At 42.6% G+C, this 22,516-nt stretch overlaps 2 protein-coding genes and 1 pseudogene across 3 annotated transcripts in view; 1 reads left to right on the top strand and 2 right to left on the bottom strand.

Annotated features, from left to right (window-relative positions):
• Positions 1-22,516, bottom strand: part of LOC306943933 (elongation factor Ts, mitochondrial-like) — a gene marked incomplete at both ends in the record, with an annotated part of 292,477 nt that overhangs the window by 204,601 nt on the left and 65,360 nt on the right. The window lies entirely within an intron of this gene.
• On the top strand, positions 758-4,416 carry LOC306912345 (elongation factor Tu, mitochondrial-like; the record flags this gene model as incomplete). The annotated part of the gene is made up of 2 exons (XM_079488498.1): positions 758-2,133; positions 3,936-4,416. The coding sequence occupies 2 exons, from the start codon at positions 758-760 to the stop codon at positions 4,414-4,416; spliced, it is 1,857 nt and encodes a 618-aa protein (XP_079344624.1).
• On the bottom strand, positions 8,663-21,231 carry LOC306915420 (NADH-cytochrome b5 reductase 3-like; annotated as a pseudogene). The gene is made up of 6 exons (XR_013792503.1): positions 21,055-21,231; positions 20,868-20,958; positions 17,950-18,186; positions 10,994-11,181; positions 10,650-10,757; positions 8,663-10,554 (listed from the first exon to the last, which is right to left on the bottom strand). The product of XR_013792503.1 is annotated as an NADH-cytochrome b5 reductase 3-like (transcript).

Raw genomic sequence — 22,516 nt, forward strand, 5'->3', positions numbered from 1 at the left:
AAAAGGTCAAAGCACAACTATAATGTCATATTATGTATGTATGTATGTATGCCCACTTTTCAATCTTATTGTTAAGTCTACCAGCCAATATGCCTATATATTGTAAAATGTCGAACTAACTGATGAAATGTCCTCTCTTGTTGCAACGATAAGTGGAACCTTGGGGAGGGAGGGGCGATGGGGGATTTGTAATGAAAATGAAAAATGCTTAAAAAAAACTTTTGCAGGTCCATACAGGTGGGACAGGCACCTGAAGGCATGGGAGAGAGAAATACAAGGCACGATTACTCTAAACTAAACCTTGTAATTGAAGTGACAGGTCTATTGTTCTAATTGGCATTGTTTGCATATTCATTTTTGCATAAATTAATAAATTAAAAAAGTGTTTGATTAATTAAATCTTAATCCCAAAAGCGTGTAATTGAATGTTTGGAATATTATCATATTCTAAAGGAATGTGGAATATGCTAATTATCTAAGCAATGCAATATTGTGTGGTTATTTATTACAAAATGGGTTAATGAAACTTTTTGGACAGACAGCAGTCTGGTCGGCAGACCTCTGACTCCTTATATGGTTGTGAATCAGCCATAACCATAAGGAGTTCCCAATGATGCTACACCCAAATATGGAGTCTAATATATGTACATATATTATGGAGTTGTCTAACCTGAGTCATGGCACCATCATATACTTACATACGTATATATTGGCAGACAAAAACTAACAGATACTGAGATCTGTCAAGGAGTTCAAAATGGCAGGGCTTTTGTGGTTGCGAGGATGTTGCCCCGCTTTCAAGATTTCCTCGCCAAGCCTCCTGCGCTGCAGTTCCTTCAAACCGTGCGCTGTACCCCTGAGTTGGCGGACATTTGCCGCAGTGGCTAAGAAGACGTACACTCGAGAAAAAACCCACGTAAACACTGGCACAATTGGGCACGTCGATCACGGCAAGACCACACTGACTGCAGCCATCACCAAAGTGTTGGCGGGAGACGGTGGAGCGAGCTTTAAGAGGTACGAGGACATTGACAACGCCCCCGAGGAGAAACTCAGAGGGATCACCATCAACGCCTCTCACGTGGAGTACGCCACAGACACTAGGCACTATGCTCACACAGACTGTCCTGGACACGCGGACTACGTCAAGAACATGATCACAGGCACGGCGCAGATGGACAGCTGCATCCTGGTGGTGGCGGCCACCGACGGCCCGATGCCACAGACTCGCGAGCACCTGCTGCTGGCGCGGCAGATCGGCGTGGAGCACGTCGTGGTGTTCATCAACAAGGCCGACGCAGTGGACGACGAGGAGATGCTGGAGCTCGTGGAGCTGGAGATCCGCGAGCTGCTCAGCGAGTTTGGCTACGACGGCGAGAAGACGCCGGTCGTCGTCGGCTCCGCCCTCTGCGCGCTGGAGAACAGACGGCCCGAAATCGGAGCGAATGCCATACTGAATCTGCTGGAGGTCATGGATAACTATGTTCCTCTGCCCGAGAGAGAACTGGAAAAGCCTTTCCTGCTGCCCATTGAAGGGGTCCACACGATCCCAGGCAGGGGCACTGTTGTTACTGGAACGTTGCAGAGGGGAGTTATCAAGAAGGGAGATGATTGTGAGTTCATGGGGCATAATCTGGCTTTCAAGTCTGTGGTCACAGGCCTTGAGATGTTCCATAAGTCTCTGGATCGGGCAGAGGCAGGAGACAATGTGGGCATTCTGGTCCGAGGTCTGAAGCGAGAGGACGTGAGGAGAGGCATGGTGATGAGCAAACCAGGATCGTCCATGCCACACCAAAAGGTCCAGGCACAGGTATATATTCTGAGTAAGGAAGAAGGAGGCAGACACAGGCCATTCGTCAGCAATTTCATGCCCGTTATGTTCTCTCTAACCTGGGACATGACGGCTAGTGTGACCCTGCCAGCCGATAAGCAGATGGTGATGCCTGGGGAGGACACTTCGTTGAATCTGACACTCCGCCACCCGATGATTCTCGAGAGGGGTCAACGGTTTACTCTGCGCGAAGGCAACATGACCATTGGCACCGGCTTGGTCACGGACATCCTGACCATGACGGACAAAGACAATATCAACTGTGGGGGCTACAAGGTGGCGGTGGGCCAAGGTGGGCCAAGGTGAGGGAATGTTGGGTGGGGTGGGGTGGGCTGGGGAGTCTGTATGTGTCCGGTCACTTCATGAAAATCCGGCACACATTGTAGATACATGCCCCCCCCCCCCCCCCCAAAAAAAACAAAAACAAACAAATCCAGGGCGCCCGCTGGCCTAGCGGTTCAGGCGCATACTGTAGGCTCTGGCCTGGTGGCGCGCCACGTGTTTGAGTCACACTCGTGATATTTGCTGCGTGTTAGATCGCGATTCGTGAAGCGTAAATGGTTTCACGAATGCGCTCATTGGGGCCTAGCGGTTCAGGCGCCTACTGTAGGCTCTGTCCCGGCATCTAAACAGAAGCACTGTGTCCGTGTCCATTCATAAATACCAGTCTACTACCGAACCCGATATATTACAGCACCCTTTTCACATTGGCCTATTATAGTGCCATCAGGAGGCCACAACCTGACCTGCCCTGGTGGAGACCTGTATCTTTATCTAGTTTTGATCATAAGACCCAATTAGTCTCCAGGTTTCTACAGAATATGTATGACACTGATTTAATGACACTCTTCTTTTCGTGTCTTTGAAGCATGTGGTTAGATGACAGTTTCCCATTTCTTTACACAGTCTTTTGCATTATTGTTTAACTCTGCGAGATCTTTTAAGCTGCAAGGTTTGGGTAGTAGAGGGCAGACAAGGCAGTGCTGCATCGTATGGTCCTCTTCTCCACATTCACAGATGGTTGGGCCGTTTTGGTAGCCCCATCTGGCCAGCGTGATTTCTTTCTACGTCCGTGATTAGACATGGTAAGGCCCCGCCTGCCTCTGATTGGCCTACTGACACAGCCCGTCTTGCCTGTCCTCCGAGATGCAAGGGTACTCCGTGGTGGGAAATAATACAAGTACAAGAGAATGGCAACACGCGACAGTAACTTGTAACTTTAATTTTTGTAGAAGAGGCAAACTAATATTGTTTGTACCTTTTGCTTTGATTTAATAATTGATTGAACAACTATGATTTGATTTGGCTGTCTAATAGTACTAATACTAAAAAGATCAAGGGAAAAGAGACCTTTTTACAGTACAATGTTTCTGGCCATAGCAGCTTTTGATCGCCCCGTTCCTGTTCTCAGGCGGTTGAAAGTCTTCCACGGGACCCATGGTGCTTCTGAGCCAGAAGGGAGGTCTTCAGAGGGGGGGATTCCCATGTAAATAGGAGGGGGGTCATTTTCAAGCTTTGTTGTCCATAGCTGGAGTCTGGTTTCTTTTTTTTTTTGTATAACTTTGTTTATTGTTTTTTTCACAGCATTATTTAAATACTGGAGTTGAGAAATAATAAGTGGTGGCATTAACAGCTTCTCTTAATAAACCCCACAAGTATAACGTACAAGAATAAATTGTTGTCTGGTTTCTTCCCGAGATGTTGTAAGGGGCTGGACATGGCTGAGGAAGCTTCTCCTTGACTTCAGTCGTTGGGCCGGGGGTTCGTGTCCATGAAGGAGGTGGCGTTTTATCGCTGGTAGCTTTTGTCATCTCTACTAGGCTGGTGGCTTCCCGTCTCACATCTGCAGGGGCAATGCCAGCGAGGAGATGACACTGGCATATTAGCAGTCCAACTAGTAATAGTAGTTCTCAAAAGTTTTATTTGCAAGGACCTTATGGGTCCATCTGGTTCCATTTGAACACTTACCTACATACCTGTTATGGTATTTTAGGGCCATCTCTTTGTTTCTGGTAATATTAATTTAGTATGTCAAGTCAAGTCAGGGACCAGGGTCAGGGTCAACGAGGCTCATTAACCAGCTGATTCATATTTGCGTTGAAAGCGCATCCACCGAGCTCAAAGCAAGTTGGAGTGACAAGCGAGCGGAGCAACACACTAAAATCGAATTGCTGTTCGAGTCCGGGGGTCGCAGGACCCCTCACAAACAGGAAGCTCACACGCTGGAAGCCGCGAAGCTGGCGGAACACGACCTGAAGAAGACCCTCACGCGCCTGGTCGCGCACCTGTTCGGAGGAGAGGAGGAGGTGGAGGTCAGATGGACGGAGTCCTACTTTCCTTTCACCCATCCCTCCTTCGAGATGGAGGTGCGTTTCGGCAGTGACTGGCTAGAGGTGTTGGGGTGCGGCGTGATGGAGCAGGCGATGCTCGACGCGGCGGGCGCGTCCGACAAGGTGGGCTGGGCGTTCGGGCTGGGTCTGGAGCGCCTGGCCATGGCACTGTTCCGCATACCCGACATCCGGCTGTTCTGGAGTCGGGACGAACGCTTCCTCGCGCAGTGTATCGCCACACGGGGCGAACTTTGACCCAGGAAGAGGTTTGCACGGTTCACCAGGAAATAGAGAGGCAGGCCGAGACACAGCTAGGAGTGCAGGGGAGGTACTGAACCCACCCCCACTCCAACACACACGCGCGCTCGCACACACGCACATGCACACGCACATGTCAGGAGCATCAGGTGTGGATCAGTACATTCCATGGCGAGTGACAGTGCCACGTCATGTGGTGGATGTAGCGTGTGGCGTTGACCACACACACGGTGGCACTGGTCAAGTCCCTTATCTTCCTACCATGTATGTCTGCACACTGCAGGGAGTGTGCTTGCCTTACGAGGCCCTGGGCTGGTTTTTAGAGCATGGAGGGATTTGATCTAGCTGTTCTCCACATGGCATAACATTTCTTCAACCAGTGATAACTAAACAAACTAGAAATGCACTCTGTCGAGGTGCCAACGTGCGCCTTGCACACAAGTAGGCCATGTGGCCATACGTGGCCTACTTGTGTGTAAGCAGAGCGCGCAAGTACCTTTACAAAAAAGCCCCCCTTTTAAATACATACAGACATACAGACAGACATACATACATACTTATAAGGTATGCCATCTGGTGGCTAATGAACCAAACACACATTCTCAGAAGTTGAAGCAGTTTTAGAGGACCCACTTTTAGGCCAGTGCAACAGAGCATGCTTTTGCCTTTTTTAAAACCTTACCCATTTTAACCAAATACATACATACATACATACATACATACATACATACAGTACATACATTAGGAAAACCCCGACATAGCGAGTGCGTTGATGCGTTCCCATGGGACAGTGTTGTCCGCCATAGAGCACACATGAACGCAAGACACGCCCACGGGCAAGTGATAGGTCAAGTTTACATACCGAACTTCATACTCCACCAGTCAGAGATGATGCCGTTGATGCTGTTATATTGGTTATTATTAAGATCTGAAGGAGCCTATGGTGTGCACATCTCAGAATCCATGATGATGATTGAACCTGCTGCTTTTTTGTACCCTTCTGCATACAGTATAACAGACAATGAGGTTATGCTCTAGCTGTAGCGACTAGTTTTATATAATATACATTAGGGCGTGTTCCTTTTTTATGTACAGTAATATGTAAATGTGCCTTGTTTTCAGATAAAAGACACTTTCAAATGTTTTTGAAGCTTGCTCGTAACATTGTTGGCTTATAATACTTTTGATGCACTGTTGTTGTTCTGCTATATATATATATATATATATATATATATATATATATATTATTTTTTTTATAATATAAAAAGAACAGGTCAATAGTATGTTGCAAGTGTACTTGCAATTATTCAACACATTAAAAAACGAGTAAATACAAGAAAACAACAAACAAACAACACTTTTATGTGGGTGTGCTTGTGTTTCTATAATGAAGCTCTTGTCATACTGTTCACACTAAACAACAGATTTATCTTTCATAATGTGTGCGCTCATGACGTTTTTGGTTGCTTGAAGTAGTGAAACTCTTTCCACACTGACCACAAGACATTGAATATTGAGACTTGTTTACTTCAATCTGCAGCATAATGTTGGTGTGACATGTTCCTCAAAGACAATACAGTATAACAACTGTATCATAAGACACAAACGTCCACCCACCCCCTGGGAATTATGTTGAATTCATAAATAGTACACTAACACCAGCCTTCAAATATATACATTGAACATAGCCCACTATATATTATTATGCCCTGTAAAATGCACTTCAAATAAAGTTGCAATGTACATCTTCAACATCTTCAACAGTTTAGCCATCTTCATTTTTCAATTGCTTAAAAACGTCCACAATCTATCATCTGGTTATGTGGATATACATGTGCTGATGTTTCTCGTTATTACAACTTACAATTTAGGCATTTAGCAGACACTCTTAATCCAGAGCGATTTACATTAAGCAAGAACAAAAAAGCATGGGAATACATCACATATATAAAATGCATTTATCATGAAACATGCGTAAGCTAAGACCGTAACTAGAACATATCTATATAATGACACTATACATATAAACTATACATACTATACTATGCTATACATATGTACTATGAAGTGCTATGACTACATACCATGCAATTATTGTGCTGTCTACATGACATGCTATAAGTCTGTTTCAAATTCTATCTAAAGGATATAATTAAGCTTTGTTATACTGTTCACACTAAACAGATGTATTGTTCACATGTGTGGGCTCATGACTTTTCAGTTGCTTGAAGTAGTAAAACTCTCCCACAAGGGAACAGGTTAAATCCAGTGTGTATGAGTCCTGAAGTGATGCTTATTGGTATCTTTAGAAAATGCAAGTCACAGTATTCACCAGCACATTGTCTGTCCTGATGAAGGTCTAAGCGACCGAAACGTTGAGTGGTTTATTCAGCTATTAGTGTAGATGTCCGTCCTACACACACAATAATAACCCATGAATGGAGAATTTACGTCATATGTGTCTGATTGCCCCTCACTTCACACGGGTGTGATTTTGTTTGTGAATAAATCATAACCAGAGGAGACTCGGTGAAAGGAAGACTGGTTCCATGTATTCTAACATCTCTAACTGTTGTATAGTATTCTGTGCCATATCCTGGTACCTATTACATAATGATTTTCACGATTTCAACCAATGATCTGGTGTGCAGTCATAGTTAAGGCTGACAAGGCCTGCTCTGCTGGAAACATTGGGAAAAAACGTTATGGCTATTTTTGTATATATGTTGTATTATTTGACTGTGTGATATGTTTCAATTTCTCATCAGGACAGTAGGTTGTGTAGGCTGTCAATACAAAAATTAGACATTGGCTGATCTCATAACCCATGGCAAAGTTGATGTTTATTGAATTCTTTGTACAAACAATGGTTATACATCGTTTGGAAGGAAAGGTTTTGTGAGTGCATTCTTGACTTGGTGTTGCTCACACGTGTTCTGTATATCGTGGAAGCATTTATTGACAGCCTAGGTGAGCCTACACAACCTACTGACGAGAAATCTAGTTCACATCACACAGTCAAACAGTTATACAAAATAGGCTATATACAAAAATAGACAGACAGACAGACAGACAGACAGACAGACAAATGTATAGATTCACTTTTGGAATTTATCTGACGGTGGGGATCGAACAAAGCAATGAGGGTTCAGAAGTAAAACCATTGGGAATTAAAATACAAAACAATCTATCATGGACAGCTCATACCACAGATCCCTCTGAAGATCAGAAGACTGCAGATCACACAAAATAATGCAGTAGAAATGGTCTTAAGATGTGGGTATGAAATATGGCTATAACCTTTTTCTATTTATGTTTCTGGCAGATAAGGCCTCTCATTCTGTGGACCTGAATGACCAAATTAATAGAAAAATCACAAACCAAAAGTATAATAGCGTTACATCACAGGTCCTCTCAAATGTTGGGTGACTGATCCCTGACTACTAACCTCTCTGTCAGTCAAGGATTTGACAAAGAACCTCTGAATCAGGATTATGTCTCCTTGTCATGGTGAAATAGTCCGATGCCGCTGCAGACAGTGGTGTATACATTTCGGTCACTTGAAAATAGCTTGAAGATCTGCTATTTTCAAAAGATTTGTATGCATTTCAAAAGTGAAATGGGAAATGGGACATTCTGCACAATGAGTCGTTTGGTACTTTAAAGTACATTTTGTTACCAATACTGTTTTGTTACTCAAGTAAATTTTGAATTCAGGACTTTTGCTTTTTTTTTTTTTATCCCAATGTTGCAGTGAGTGAGTAAGTTAAATGTTGAGTTCCCATGGGGGGAAAGACAGGGTGAGGGGTGGGATCACACAGGGACATTGTATCCAAAATGTATCAAACTGTCTGCGAGAAAGTGTGTGTTCCACTGTTCCCAAGGGCGGGGGGGTGGTGGAGTGGGGTGCTATGTCAGTGGCTTTCAACCAGTGGTCCGGGGACCACCAGTGGTCCTTGAAGGGGTTGTAAGTGGTCCCGAGCTATAAATGATGAAGAGTTGGTAAACAATATGAAAAGGGTTCAAAACTACTGTTGTATGTGTTCTCACTCACACACACACACACACACACACACGCGCGCGCGCGTGCGCACGCACGCACGCGCACAGCCACAGGCACGGACGCACGCACAGGCACGGACGCACGCACACACACACACACACACCCACAAAGAAAAAGTCTTTGACAAATGTTTTTAATCATATTTACTTTATTTGGGGAACAAAGCAATGCGGTTTCAGAAGTCAAACTATAGGGAATTAAAACACAAAACAATCTATCATGGACAGCTCATACCACAGATCCCTCTAATGCCACGAATGGTTGGGGCAAATTGCAGGGCTCCTGACTTCAGACAAAGTTAATAATAATAGTAGTTTATAATTTATAGTCACGTAAACTATTGCTGTGCAGTATGAGTCAACGCAGCTCAGACTGATATGAGAAGACTGCAGATATGTTTGACCAAAAATAAAAACTAGCGTGGGAAGCCAATCTTTTATTTTTAGGGCAGTTCAATTGTGGAATTCGTCACTATAGCTGGGATTGCTTTTTATTGAGTGATTCATTGTTATTTTGTGATTTATTGTTTTGCTTTCTTTAGTTTTCAGTTTGTTGGGGTTTGTATGCGGTCAGGCGTTTGGCTGGCTCACGTTGTGTATATTCTGTCGTGTGCTATGTTAATTGTCAAGTGTCTGTCTGGATATGACCGCTCCATTCTTTAGACTTTGTTTTGATTTACTTACTGGCTGGCTCCATTTATTATTTTGTGTGTATTATGAACAGTAAATGGTCCACGGTGAACCACAGCTTAAAGCGGTCAGGGTTGACGGCCGCAATCTCCTCCAACTCCGGTCGAAGCAAGATGTCTTTCTCGGTCTGGTTGGCGAAGAGGAGGTGACACACGGTGGTGTCCCGAGGATCCTTCGCCACCGCTGTGATGATCTGCAGCATGGGAGTGATCCCCGTACCTCCAGCAATCAAGCCCACTCGTGTGGCTTTCTTTATCACAGCTGGTGACTTCCTATCCTTTTGGATAGCAAACGTGCCGTGGCCCCTGTAGACGATCGGGCCACCGGGCCCTCTGAAGTCGATCGTGTCATTGATCTTGAGGCTCTCCAAATACTGACTCATCTTCCCACCTTCTGGGTACCTGGGATGGACATCCCTGAAGTAAATCTTCACCACCAGATCCACGTAGCCTTTGTCGTCGTCACCGGACACGGGTGTGTACGGCCGACCGACCAGCTTCCCGTCTATTTTGGCGGACAGATAAATGTGCTGCCCGACGGGCAGTCCAAGGACGTGCTCCGGAGAGGGCAGAGCAAAACGGAATTTCCTTGTGTCCTATCATCCGCAGTGCAACCTCAACGTCTGGGTCCTCTAACGTGAGGGCGGGCCTCCTCTTGGGGAAGAGCAGCCCAAATATGAGGCTGAGGATGGAGTCAAAGCCACCGCGGATCAGACCAACGATGTAAGACAGCATCTTCGCTTCGGAATCAGAACCTGTGGGGTCCGTTTGTTTATCGGTGTGACAAAAAGCAAGCTATAGGCCTACTGTACAGAATGTGTCGGTTAACTGGTGAACTCGATTGTGGAAAAAACATGCAAAGTATTTGAATACCACTGAACCACGAGAAAGTCGCTGTTGATGTTTGACGTTTAAAATCACTATGCCAGAGTAATGTGGCTCCAAAGTAACGTGACGTTTTCTCACATCATTGCTGATGTCACTGGGGTGACATCAGAAATGTCAATTGGTTCAGATGTGTGCTTAGTTATTGGTTGTAGATATTTTTTGCCCTGTTCTGGAGAACAGCTGGCTCAAATCCCTCCGTGTTCTAAAAAAAACAGCCCAGGGCCTCGTAAGGCAAGCACACTTGCAGTGTGCAAACTGAAAAACTGGACGCTCATCCAATTTCTCCCGTGATTTTGACATAGTAGCACCACCAACTGTTGCATAGCAACGACGCCCAAGTCCCACTCTTCTCCCGGGCAGGGTGCACAGTCGAAGACACAGCAACGCCATCATACATGCACTACTGCTGTTCTCTTCTGAGGGCCCCTGGGCCCTCTGAGCTTTGATTCGCTCCTTGACCAGCCAGAGGGGATGATGCGATTGGTTGTGGACGTTCCTGGTCAAGATATTCACCATGTAATCACCATAATCACCATGCAAAAACATGATCAAAATGTATGGATGTTTTGTCCTTTTTTATGTAATACTTACATTCCCTGTGATAATGGCGGATGTGTCCCCTCCTTTGTTGTGACATCCACTGACGACAGGCTTCTTCCTCATCCTCTTCATCACACTCATATCATCCCCCATTATACGCTAGACAAAAAGATAAAGATATTAGGTGCAATGTATCCCTCTAGCCTTCTTCAGTCCAGCCCGGGTCCAAATCCTCTCCATGTCTTCCTCAAATTGCTTCCGTTTCTTCTTCACCTGAACCCTACGCACACATTTCAACCTCTTCATCAGCATATTGTACTTGTGTTGGTACCATGTAAAAACATTATCAATCAAAATGTATGGCTGTTTTTTACATTTATGTATGCAATACTTACACTCCCTGTGATAACGGTGGATGTGTCCCCTCCTTTGCTGCTACATGTAATGACATGCGTCTCTACAGTCTCTGGCTGTTTTGCTCTTATAAGGGTATGCCTCTGCCCAGTGCCCACAATGACAATTACCCGCCATTTGTGTCAGTTTAAGAAGGTCCATAGCCACCAACTCAAAATAGTTCTGCCACCTGAAAGACATGTTTGTAGGATATTTTTCAGTTTCGACATGAGCACTTAGTGTCATGAAAAATAACCTCTCCCGCTTCTCCTCACTCTTTTCTTCAAGAAGATATATATATAAGATATATATATATATATATATATATATATATATATATATATATATATATATATATATATATATAAGCTGCTTGTAGTATATAAAATTGCACAACTTGCATATAAGAAATTCTAAATAGACTGCATATGTAGGAAACAATTCTGAAGTAAATGGCAGTTCAATTATAAATAGGCAAAGAAGGAAATTGTAATAAACAATTTATTTAAACAATAAAACAATAAAACAAACTCTAAAACAATTTGAATCCTTCGGCTGGCTCCCATGTGTCCTCCCATTGCTTTCCACTGTAAAACATCCATGAATGCACACAACTGTTAAAATCATTTAATATAGTTGTACCACAAGATTATTTCATTTGAATGTGGTATCATAAAATCAAATGTTAAACAGATCCAAAGCTTAGGATCTGTTTCACAAATGTCTGGTACTAAAACATATTTATAGAAGCACATTTGAAAACTGCCAAAGCTGAACAAAATCCTGAGATCTTACCATGATGTGCAAGGGTGCCAGACGATAAGAGCCATTTCTCCATTCTACAGACGGCCACACAGACACAAATAAGTGTTAGCCATTTCAGCAGCCACTGGTAAATCCAGTACTATTCGACGCAGTCAAAAACACATTTTGTGTCTCTAATGCTTTTACAAAGTCTGCAGCCTAAAAAGATGCAAAAATGGAAAACAGAAGGAGAAAAAAAAGAATAAGATTTAGACAAAGACAAGGGTTTGATATCCTCCAGGTGAGTTTTATCTCATGAAGCAACTTATAGTCAGTTAGCAATCCATTGTTTTTCATGATCCCTTGAAATAAAAGGGATTCTGGAATGCTCGATCTGAGCAATCTTTTTTGTTCATAGTTCTTTGAATGTGTCCATGCACACCAAAAGATAACTCACCAACTCACTCGAGTTGAAGAGCAAGGTGGTGTCTTTCAGTTTCCAGATACTAAGACGAAAACTCAAATTTAATCAAATTTTTGGGATACCTGTGCAAATAAAACTGCTGTATTTTATTTCCATTTGTGTTCATATTCATTTTCTAATGTAAAGGACATTTCCAGGGTGTAGTCCAAACTATTGTTATTGAAAAAAATAATGTTGCCCAACCCTGTACATGTGTTGAAGTGCCTGTAAAGTATCTGAGGAAGTGGGTCTAATATTGAACCACAATTATAACAGAAAACCCTAATTTAAGGTGCTTGTCAGTCAAATGTAAGCGTTATTCATAGTCTGATTTATCGGTGGTGAGGTGACCACCGCAACTACAACATGACGTCACAGAGCCGCGGTAAAGAGCAAACCACCGCTCTCCCCAGCCCTTCTCTCTGTTTTTACTCACCACCACTCCACGTTATTACAGCTCCGGAGCGGTGGTCACCTCACCACCGAAAATCCAGACTATGAATAGGCCTTTAGAATTCATTTCAAAGCTTACTTTTTCCACTTTTAATGCTGGTCTGGCACCCAACTAACCTCATAATTCAAGTATGTGCCAGTCTTAACCTGAAAAACAACATACCCTGCTTCTTCTCTTGCTTCTTTCTCTTGTGTCCAGAAGTACTTGGTCTGGGAGGGTCCGGTGGGAGCTCTGAAGAGACGCCTGTTAGAAACAGAATTTGTGCAAACTTAAATTCCAGTGACCTATAATTATGTTAATTTATTTTATATTATTTTCCAATGAGGGGACTTTGTCTTGCACATGTAGTGTCAATACTTGAAATATATCCAACGGATACTCAATTCTTTAATCCCAGACAGTGTTAGCAAATATTGTGACAAACATTGGTCACCTGCATGTCTGTATTCTGTCTGTATTCACAGGGAAAGACAAGGTTCCCTTTGAAAGTGGTGTGTTTCTCCATGTTGAACATGACCCACGTGTCCAATCAGAATAATGTACACTGCATCACCCTTCTACAAGGTGACACATGGACATCACTGTGTTTTGTTTGGTAACTGGAGAAGTGGGCACCTCAATGGTAAATTGGTTATTTATTCAAAAATGTAAAAAATAAGCTTTGGAATAATAGTCTGGAAAAACTAAGTGTTGCTATGAGACGGAGGTAGCTCCCGGCATGAAAGGTACAGTATAACAAAGTATAGGTTATACCAGGTCTAAATTGGTTAAAATTGGTTTGTGTGTATGCTGTAACACCACCCGCCTGCCACCAGAGGGCGCAGCTGTATCACACACAAAAACACATGCACGCGCACACACACACACAAACAACTTAACTTAATAAAAAAAACTTAACTTAAAAAAAAACTTAACTTAAAAAACAAACTTAAAAAGAAAAAACTTTTAAAAAAACTTAACTTCAAAAAACTTAACTTAAAAAGAATCTTTAAAAAAAAGAGCCACCAGAGGGCGCAGCTGTATCACACACAAAAACACATGCACACACACACACACACACACACACACAAACAACTTAACTTAATAAAAAAACTTAAGAAGAAAAAACTAAAAAAACGTAACTTAAAAAAAAAAAAAAAAAAGAGCAACCAGAGGGCGCAGCTGTATCACACACAAAAACACATGCACGCACACCATAGAGTATATATATAATAGAGACTGAACTGGCGCGAAGCTCCGCCCCCCCAGCTATTCATGTCAGTGGAAGTTGCTCAGTGGCGTTTTGAAGCACCCGGAAGACTGCCGGAAGTCCCTCCCCGGACCTCAACTTTGAGGTCCTGGGTGACGTAGGGCAACCGAGCGCTCAACGTTAAAGCCCAGCTGCACGGGGTTTCCCGGTCATGAATCCACGGGTCCGCCTGTAGTCCCTCCTCCTACCACTAGGACCCAGAGCTTCAACGTTGGAAAGTCTGCCTGCCCCCTTGACGCACACACACACACACACACACACACACACACACACACACACACAACTTAACTTAATAAAAATAAACTTAACTTAAAAAACAAACTTAAAAAGAAAAAACTAAAAAAACTTAACTTAAAAAAACTTAACTTAAAAAGAATCTTAAAAAAGAGCCACCAGAGGGCGCAGCTGTATCACACACAAAAACACATGCACACACACACACACACACACACACACACACACACACACACACACACACACACACAAACAACTTAACTTAATACAAAAAAACGTAACTGAAAAAAAACAATTAACTTAAAAAACAAACTTAAAAAGAAAAAAACTTTAAAAAAAACGTAACTTAAAAAAACTTAACTTAAAAAAAAGAACAAAAAAAACCCTTAAAGTACGTGATTTATTCTAAATGTTGTTATTGCAATTTACGAGCTGCGTTCGCTTCCCGCGTTCGCGCGTCTTACTTGTGTTAAAGAGTTGGTCTGCTTCTTAGTACATACATGAGGACACTTCAACAGACAAGGTGGCAGACTTACAAACTCAGTAATCACTTTTAAATGTCTTACATAGGTACTTAGACATACCCTTCTGTGCTCTGGTTGCAGAGGGTCTTGGAGGCTCTGTAGGCACACCTGTGAGTGACAGTTTGTACAAACTTAAATTCCTATGGCCTGTAATTATGTACATTTCACAGATCAATCAATAACCAGGCAATTTGAACATGTAAAACTAAAAAATATGTTAAGGCTCTCTTTACACAACTGACCTCATCATTCAATTATGTGCCAGTCTTAACCTGATGTCTTAAGTGACCAGACCTTTCTCCCATCAATACAAAGACTCTGTAACAGTCTGCCTGAAGACAGGTTGTCAAACTCAGTAACTCAATTTCTTGAAAAAACAACATACCCTGCTTCTTTCTCCGGTTGCGTCCAGAGATACTTGGTCTGGGAGGGTCCGGTGGGAGCTCTGAAGGGATGCCTGTTAGTAACACAATTTGTGCAAACTTAAATTACCTATAATTATGTTATTTTTATTTTTTCTTCTCTTGCACATGTAGTGTCAATACTTAACAGTGAAATATATCCTAAGATAAACACAATTCTTACCACTAATCCCAGAAATTGTTAACAAATATTGTGACAAACATTGGTCACCTGCATGTCTACTATCCACAGGGGAAAGACAAGGTATAATGTACACTGCATCACCCTTCTACAAGGTCAAGGTGACGCATCATGGACATCACTGCATTTTGTTTGGCAACTGGAAAAGTGGGCACCTCAATGGTAAATTGGTTATTTATTCAAAAATGTAAAAATAAGCTTTGGAATAATGGTCTGAATCATATTTCAAACCACTTATATGTTTTACTTTCACAATTTGTCAGTCAAATTTGGAATACATTTTAAGGGTTGCTTTGTTAAACATTAAAGTTCTTCATGGGTCTCGCACCCAGTTACAGTACCTACTGTGAGCTCATAAATCTGTGTTGAGGAGACCAGAAGACCTCAGGTTGTGAAGCTTGATAACAGCTTATTAAATCTCTTAAAAACCATATCCTTCTGCTGCTGTTCAGCTACAGCGCTAGTGGGCCTGGTAGAAGGTGTGAATTTTGAAGACTGCACAAGCAAATTTTAGCTGCACAAGTAATGATTATTACTTACTGGAAGGTACAGTGTGTCATCTGCCATCCTTCTAAATAATTAGTTAAATTAAAGGATGGTGTAGGAGTAGAAGATGGGACTGTGGACCAGGGACATCTGAAATGTAGCATTGTATGCATTCAGTTTTATTACAATGATATTGCATTATATTTATAGTATAATCTTTTATAGTATAATCATTTATTGATTATTGATCGATGCGTTGTGAGCTTGTACATGGATTATTTTCAGCAAAGAGATTTGATAGAGGGGGAAAAAAAGATCAGAACAAGTACAAAGCCAACAGTCAAGTTTACTATTGAGGGTTTAAGTGGTTTCTGTAAGTGTCTGAAAATGCATAAATGAACACCGATGAGTGTCAATTAAAGAAATGCAATATAAATCCTGACTGAAAATGACACAAAATGTTAACATTAGTGTCTTCTGCTGTGATAATGACATTAGAATATTTTAGATGCAGTCTTAATACTTACTAGTGTTTAGGTGTTGTTGAGGAGGAGATGGGGGGAGATGGGTGCTTGGGGAGGAATCACCAGTGACCATTATGGTCTCTTCAAATGGAGGAGGAGAGGGTTGGGAGGGGGGGGGGGGGGGGATGTTCGATTCCGGATTGGGGGGGGAGGAGGAGGAGAGGTTTGGGAGGGGGGAATGTTGGATTCCGGATTGGGGGGGAGGAGGAGAGGGTTGGGAGGGGGGAATGTTGGATTCCGGATTGGGGGGAGGAGGAGGAGAGGGTTGGGAGGGGGGAATGTTGGATTCTGGATTGGGGGGGGGGGGGGGGGGGGGGGGGGGAGGAGGAGAGGAGAGGGAGGCAAATGCTTCCGCCTGCTGGAACCGTATAGAATCTGAAATGTCCGTTTTCTCCTCTGTACAGTGGACAAACCTGTGCCAGGGATTTGACAACCCGGTCGACTTTGATGATGATGTTTCCTCCATCACCGCCGTTCCCTCCGCCGGGACCCCCCCACTCTTTACGAGGCTCGCTGTGGAAGGTGCAGGCCCCCTTCCCGCCGGACCCCGCACATAACTTCACGTTACGGTAGTCCACAAAGTAACAGCTCAGTTTCTTTTCAGATAATTCCTTCTTTTTCGGGGCTGTTCTGGCTTTGGCACAATGTGCACAGGTTGTGGCAACATTTCTGCTGCTGCCACCAGCAGCAGCCGATGCCCACCTCACAGCTGCAGAACATCTGTACATCAACAATCTGCTCCCATCGTGCACCAGTCCAAGTATGTGGCTTAATATCCTCTGGTGGCTAGTGATGCACATCTGAACACTCGCCATGGTCACGTTCAGCAGAAAGGTGCTATTTCAATGGCAGTATGCTAATGCTAATAACAGCTAACGTTGACTTGTGTGTGTGTCACCTCGACCAATGCCTTCATAGAAACGATGCTAGCAATGCTATAGCCAGGATTCTTTGGTCAAGTCATTTAAATGCCTCATTTACTCCTTATAAAACAAGCTAGTCAAGCGTGAACTAGTCCGATGTCCGACTCCAAAACTTTGTCCAAGAAAGTTGCTCAAATAGAAATAAGTTTGTTTAATATTAACTCCTAACCCTTGTTCACCTGTGATCATCTATATCATCAATATCTGGGGTTCTATGCATCAATTCTCTAGGTTCAATAAGGAGATTGGTAGTAGCAACTCTGTATAGAGCAGTAAAACCTCCAGCACACAAAACACACACACACACACACCGTGATTGGAAGTATGATAAAACAAATATTTATGGAGTTTGTTCAGTTTCCTCTTTTGTTCACTTCCCTTTTGTTTCCTCAATTATTTTCCAATTAAGTCTTTGTAACCCTAATTACCAATTAGTAATAGAGAACAGGTAGGAGTGATCAACAGCGTGTTTGTGAATACCTGGACTAGCATCAGAAGCACTCTAAGTTTTTAAGAGCCAGTGCAATGCACATCAATAATGACACAGACAACAATCAATTGAATTTGTTATGTGGCCACTTATTATTATTGCCAATTAAGGACATCGGAAATATTACAACAACTGCAGTATCATGGAAAATAAACAAAAAGAAAAGCCGGCAAAATATGAAACCCTAGTGTTCCCAAAGTTTTTGTTTAGTTTGTTCGTTGGGGCCCTTTAATCTGTATCAGACAGTGTTCTGATTGGTCCTACCACACGATCAGTGAGGGAGGGGAAGACACCATCAGCATCCAGACTCGGATCTGTAGCTCGCCACCCAGCATGCACTGGGATTCTTATCTGGGGAATCGTTGATGTTGGATCGTTGGGTTTGGAGTTGGGAAGGTTTTGGAATGGGAAGGGATGCGCTGTCCTCCTCTCCACTGTTCCACGTGACACTCCAGGGAATGAGGAGGGGAATCTGAATCACCCAATCTATAAAAACCTGACCTAGTAGATCAGACAAGATCCAATGGCATGTGTTATTCACACACACTGTGTAAACCATGTTTTAATATTCCCATAACATTAATTAACGTATTCATGTTCTCATTCCTTGTAATCATTAGTGATCGACGGCCGATTATCGGCTTCGATATTCATGATTTTAATTAATATCGGTGCTAAAAACAAATAATCGGAAAAAAACGGCCGATTATTATATTTCTCATAAATGCGCAAACATGGTGAAACAACCACTTTCATTGAAAATCCGGTAGAGTACGGTTGTAAGGAGATGTATAGCTGCGTGTCTGACTCCCAGTGCTCCGCCTCCACCCCCTGGAGTAGACACGGCTCCACTCTACAGACAGTCAGACACACACTCTGCACTGACGTCTCCTCTCACACACACACACGGAGTCAGAGAGAGGAGAAAGGATTATAGGCTACTAACCTTGTTACCATAAAAAGCTTTGCTGTTTTCATCTTCAATTAACCAAAATAAAATCCACACGTGAGAGGGACAGAGTCACAGAGAGCAGTGGTAGAACTACGTTAGCCAAGCTAGCTGCTGCCTGCTAACGCTGCAAACAACAGCTGTAACACGTTGTCTATTGATGTGTGTGTGTGTGTGTGTGTGTGTGTGTGTGTGTGTGTGTGTGTGTGTGTGTGTGTGTGTGTGTGTGTGTGTGTGTGTGTGTGTGTGCGCGCGCGCGCAGCGCGCGCCAGCCAACTGAAGGACAACTTTTTCCCCCCATCCTGACCAGCCTAATATGATTATTGCATTTTGGCTATATGCAATAACTAACTGCAAGCCAATGAAGAATGAACCAATCATTAGCATTGTCAGTCTTAATTTCTAATTCATATTAATTTAGTTGCCAATAATTTTACTGTTGGCCAGTGTTTTGAGACATATTGTCTTTTATTGATATAAAATGAATGGTAAAAACAAATTCTACATGCATTAAAAAAAGATCACCATCTTGAAAGTGGCAAATTTCAGTGGTGGAGTAAAAACAACAAGGTCACATGGCTTTGGAGAGTTTGGGCAGCAGATCTACAAGCTCTCAACATGCTGAGAATGCTGCAATGTGCTGTGGGCTTGTAGATCACCAATTTTGATAAACTAGAACGGTGCCCGTGGGGCCTCTACAGCCCATTGGGCACTGACCTACTTGGAACGATGCAAGTTGGAAATGAATGCCCCACCCAGATATTATGTCTGTCTCCCTTTTATGCCCATATATGGAGTTCTTTGTAAGGCATGCCCAAATAGGGAGTATATGCAGCCAGCTTGTGGAGTTCTGTCTTCTGTGTCAGGCATGCCCAAATATGGAGTGCTGTGAGGTCAGAACAGGCCAGCTCCATATATGGACGCTGGGCGCCGCATGGGCCCGGGCAGAGGCCTTTTTGGGGCAGTTCTGGACAATTACACACACACACACACACACACACACACACACACACACACACACACACACACACACACACACTTGGTGCATTCATAGATAGATAGATATTGAAAAAATTATATATATGCTGCTACAGTACATGTTTGCACTTGAATTAAAAAAAAAGCATTCTCCAATGCATTTAAAGGAATTCTTGTTGGAATTTAAACATTTTTTTTAACTTAAATTAATATCGGTTCATAATATCGGCTATCGGCTTTTTGATTGTCCACTAATCGGTGATCGGATATATCGGCCAAAACCCATATCGGTCGATCACTAGTAATCATGTATTTCAAATACATTGAAAACATTCAAAATGTTCAAAGCGCTCATTTTCTTTTACAGCTTCAATTATTCAATGAACTGTTTCCTTTCTTCACAAAAATAAAAATACATGAAATGCGTCCTTATAGTAAGGGCATTTTATCAGGTATTTGACCAATCTGGGAATTAAATCGTTACCAAGAAATTTCTTCACCAATGTGTTTCTAAAGGTGTCTAATAACATATACTAAAAGTTTGAAATTCAACTCCTGTGGGAAATTGAGTTATTAGCAGAATATGTGACCAAACCCTTAACATCCTATATAAGGCAAAAAAGTCAAAATGTCATCAATCTTTAAGTAGCATGTGACATATGAAACTAGGGGGTTTTCATGATTCTGAATCCATTCCAAGCATTAGTTTTGCACAAAAAAAACACTCCTTGGGCTAAATTAGGCCATATCCACTTGACCAAATGTGCTGACCTCATCACGTTTGTGAGGCCATTTCCTCCCAAGGAGTGTTTTTTGTGCAAAACTAATGCTTGGAATGGATTCAGAATCATGAAAACCCTAGTTTCATATGTCACATGCTTCACATATTATGCTAACTCAATTTCCCACGGGAGTTGAATTTCAAACTTTTAGTACATGTTATTAGACACCTTTAGAAACACATTGGTAAAAATTTCTTGGTAACGATTTAGTTCCCAGATTTTCATAGATTTCTCTTACTATTAATCATCATAAATGAAATGAGGTTGTGCAAAGGTATGTAATGGCTCAAACGTGCTTAATATCTCACCCTGGCTAGCAACAGGTGAGAGATGCACTAAAAATGTACCTTCAATTACTACACAACACAACACAAAATACTCATACACAGAAATTACATACTCCTTCAGTAAAGAACAAAATAAGACCAGAGTGTTTCAAAACAGAACATGTACACAAAATGAATCATTGGCACCTTGTGGCTCACCGCTGATCAATGAATGATCTGGCTCAGACTGCAATCACCTGGCTGGTCGGTGATTGGCAACATTCGGTCAAATACTGCTCTACAAAGTTAAAATGACACAATATACAGATCAGAAGCTGTCCAACAACATTAAGAATGTGGAATGTTGGTTTGGAAGATTATTCTGTAATCTTACCAAGCAGATGGCAAAGGATTCTCTCTCTGTGTTTGTTCACTACAGCATAGCACCATAACACCATGTGTTGCATTGAACAGGAAAAGGAAGTTTTCCTGCTTAAGTACTGACAGGAAGTAGCATCACTGGTAGGCTGGACATAAACTCTTACAGGCTCACTGATTGGCCAACTAGGGTGGCAGTCACAGAGCCAGGTAATTTTAACCTTGTGCTGAAATAGGCTAGACACCCTGGTTTGTATGTTTGCAACTTGTTTCCTTTCATGTATATAGCTTGTTTTACATTTTAAACAGACTTGCAGAGCAACATTTTAGATAGAATTGTATAACTTAAATGCATGTTATTTCAAAGCATTTTAGATTGTTTCTAACACTTTTAAATCAACTGAAAATGAACTTATTTATTCATCACATTAATTATTTTAAATACAGGCTGGTGATTTCAAGCCTGGGTTACATCTTCACATCGAGATGTAAACAACACATCAACAAATCAAATAAAATACAATAAACAATGAAAATAAAAGGAGTGCACACCGGATGTACACTAGGCGCCCAAAATATTGTTCAACCAACCTTAGGTTCCCTAAAACCTTCAAAATGTCTCTTATTTAGTGTTGGGCCCAACCAATGTAATACTGAGATCTCAGAATAATAAAAAAATAAAATAAAGTACTCCTTGTTGTGGTCTCTTGGTTTAACTGTCCTACCGTCCCCTTGAACGGCTCAATAGCTGGACAGGGTGATGTCTTCCAACGTGGTTGATGGGTCTGAGGTAGGTTCACAATGAAGCAGATCCACTTGTCACCAGAGAGAATCCGCCACAGTGTGCCGAACAATTATGATATAGTCTCAAGTCTCTTGTTTCCCTTCACATTTCAATTTATTCCATACTGGCCTTTTACTCTGTTTTCAGCACATTAGCCTGCACACAATCACATACATTGACTTATGTGTTGTGTTTAGCTTAGCATATAGCCACAATCCAGCAAAGAGAAATCGCTTGGAGAAATCCAAGCGAAGTCTTTACCAAACTATCCCCCGACGATGATATTGAAGCATATATCGAGCTGTTCCAGCGCGTATCAGCTCGAGAGCGGTGGCCAGTCGCTGAGTGGGCTAGTATTCTGGCCCCGTTCCTCACTGGGGAGGCCCAGCAAGCATGGAGAGATTTATCCCTAGCCGAGTCACGGGACTTTCAAAGATTAAGAAAACGCTATTCTCGCCCGTCAAGGATTGAACCTCCCGGCTCGAGCACAGCGGTATCACAATTGGGCATATCACCCAGAACAACCAGCACGCGCTCAGGTGGCCGCGCTATTACGCATGACGCACAGCTGGCTAACGAGCCCCGGCGACCTCACGCCGGTAGACAGGCTAGTCATTGATCGATGCATCAGAGGGTTACCGCCGGATGCCCGGCTATACGCGTCCCAAGTCAGCCCCGCGTCAGTAGACGAGCT

This window comes from Electrona antarctica (genome assembly GCF_951216825.1).
Source record: "Electrona antarctica genome assembly, chromosome: 2".
Lineage (NCBI taxonomy): Eukaryota > Metazoa > Chordata > Actinopteri > Myctophiformes > Myctophidae > Electrona > Electrona antarctica.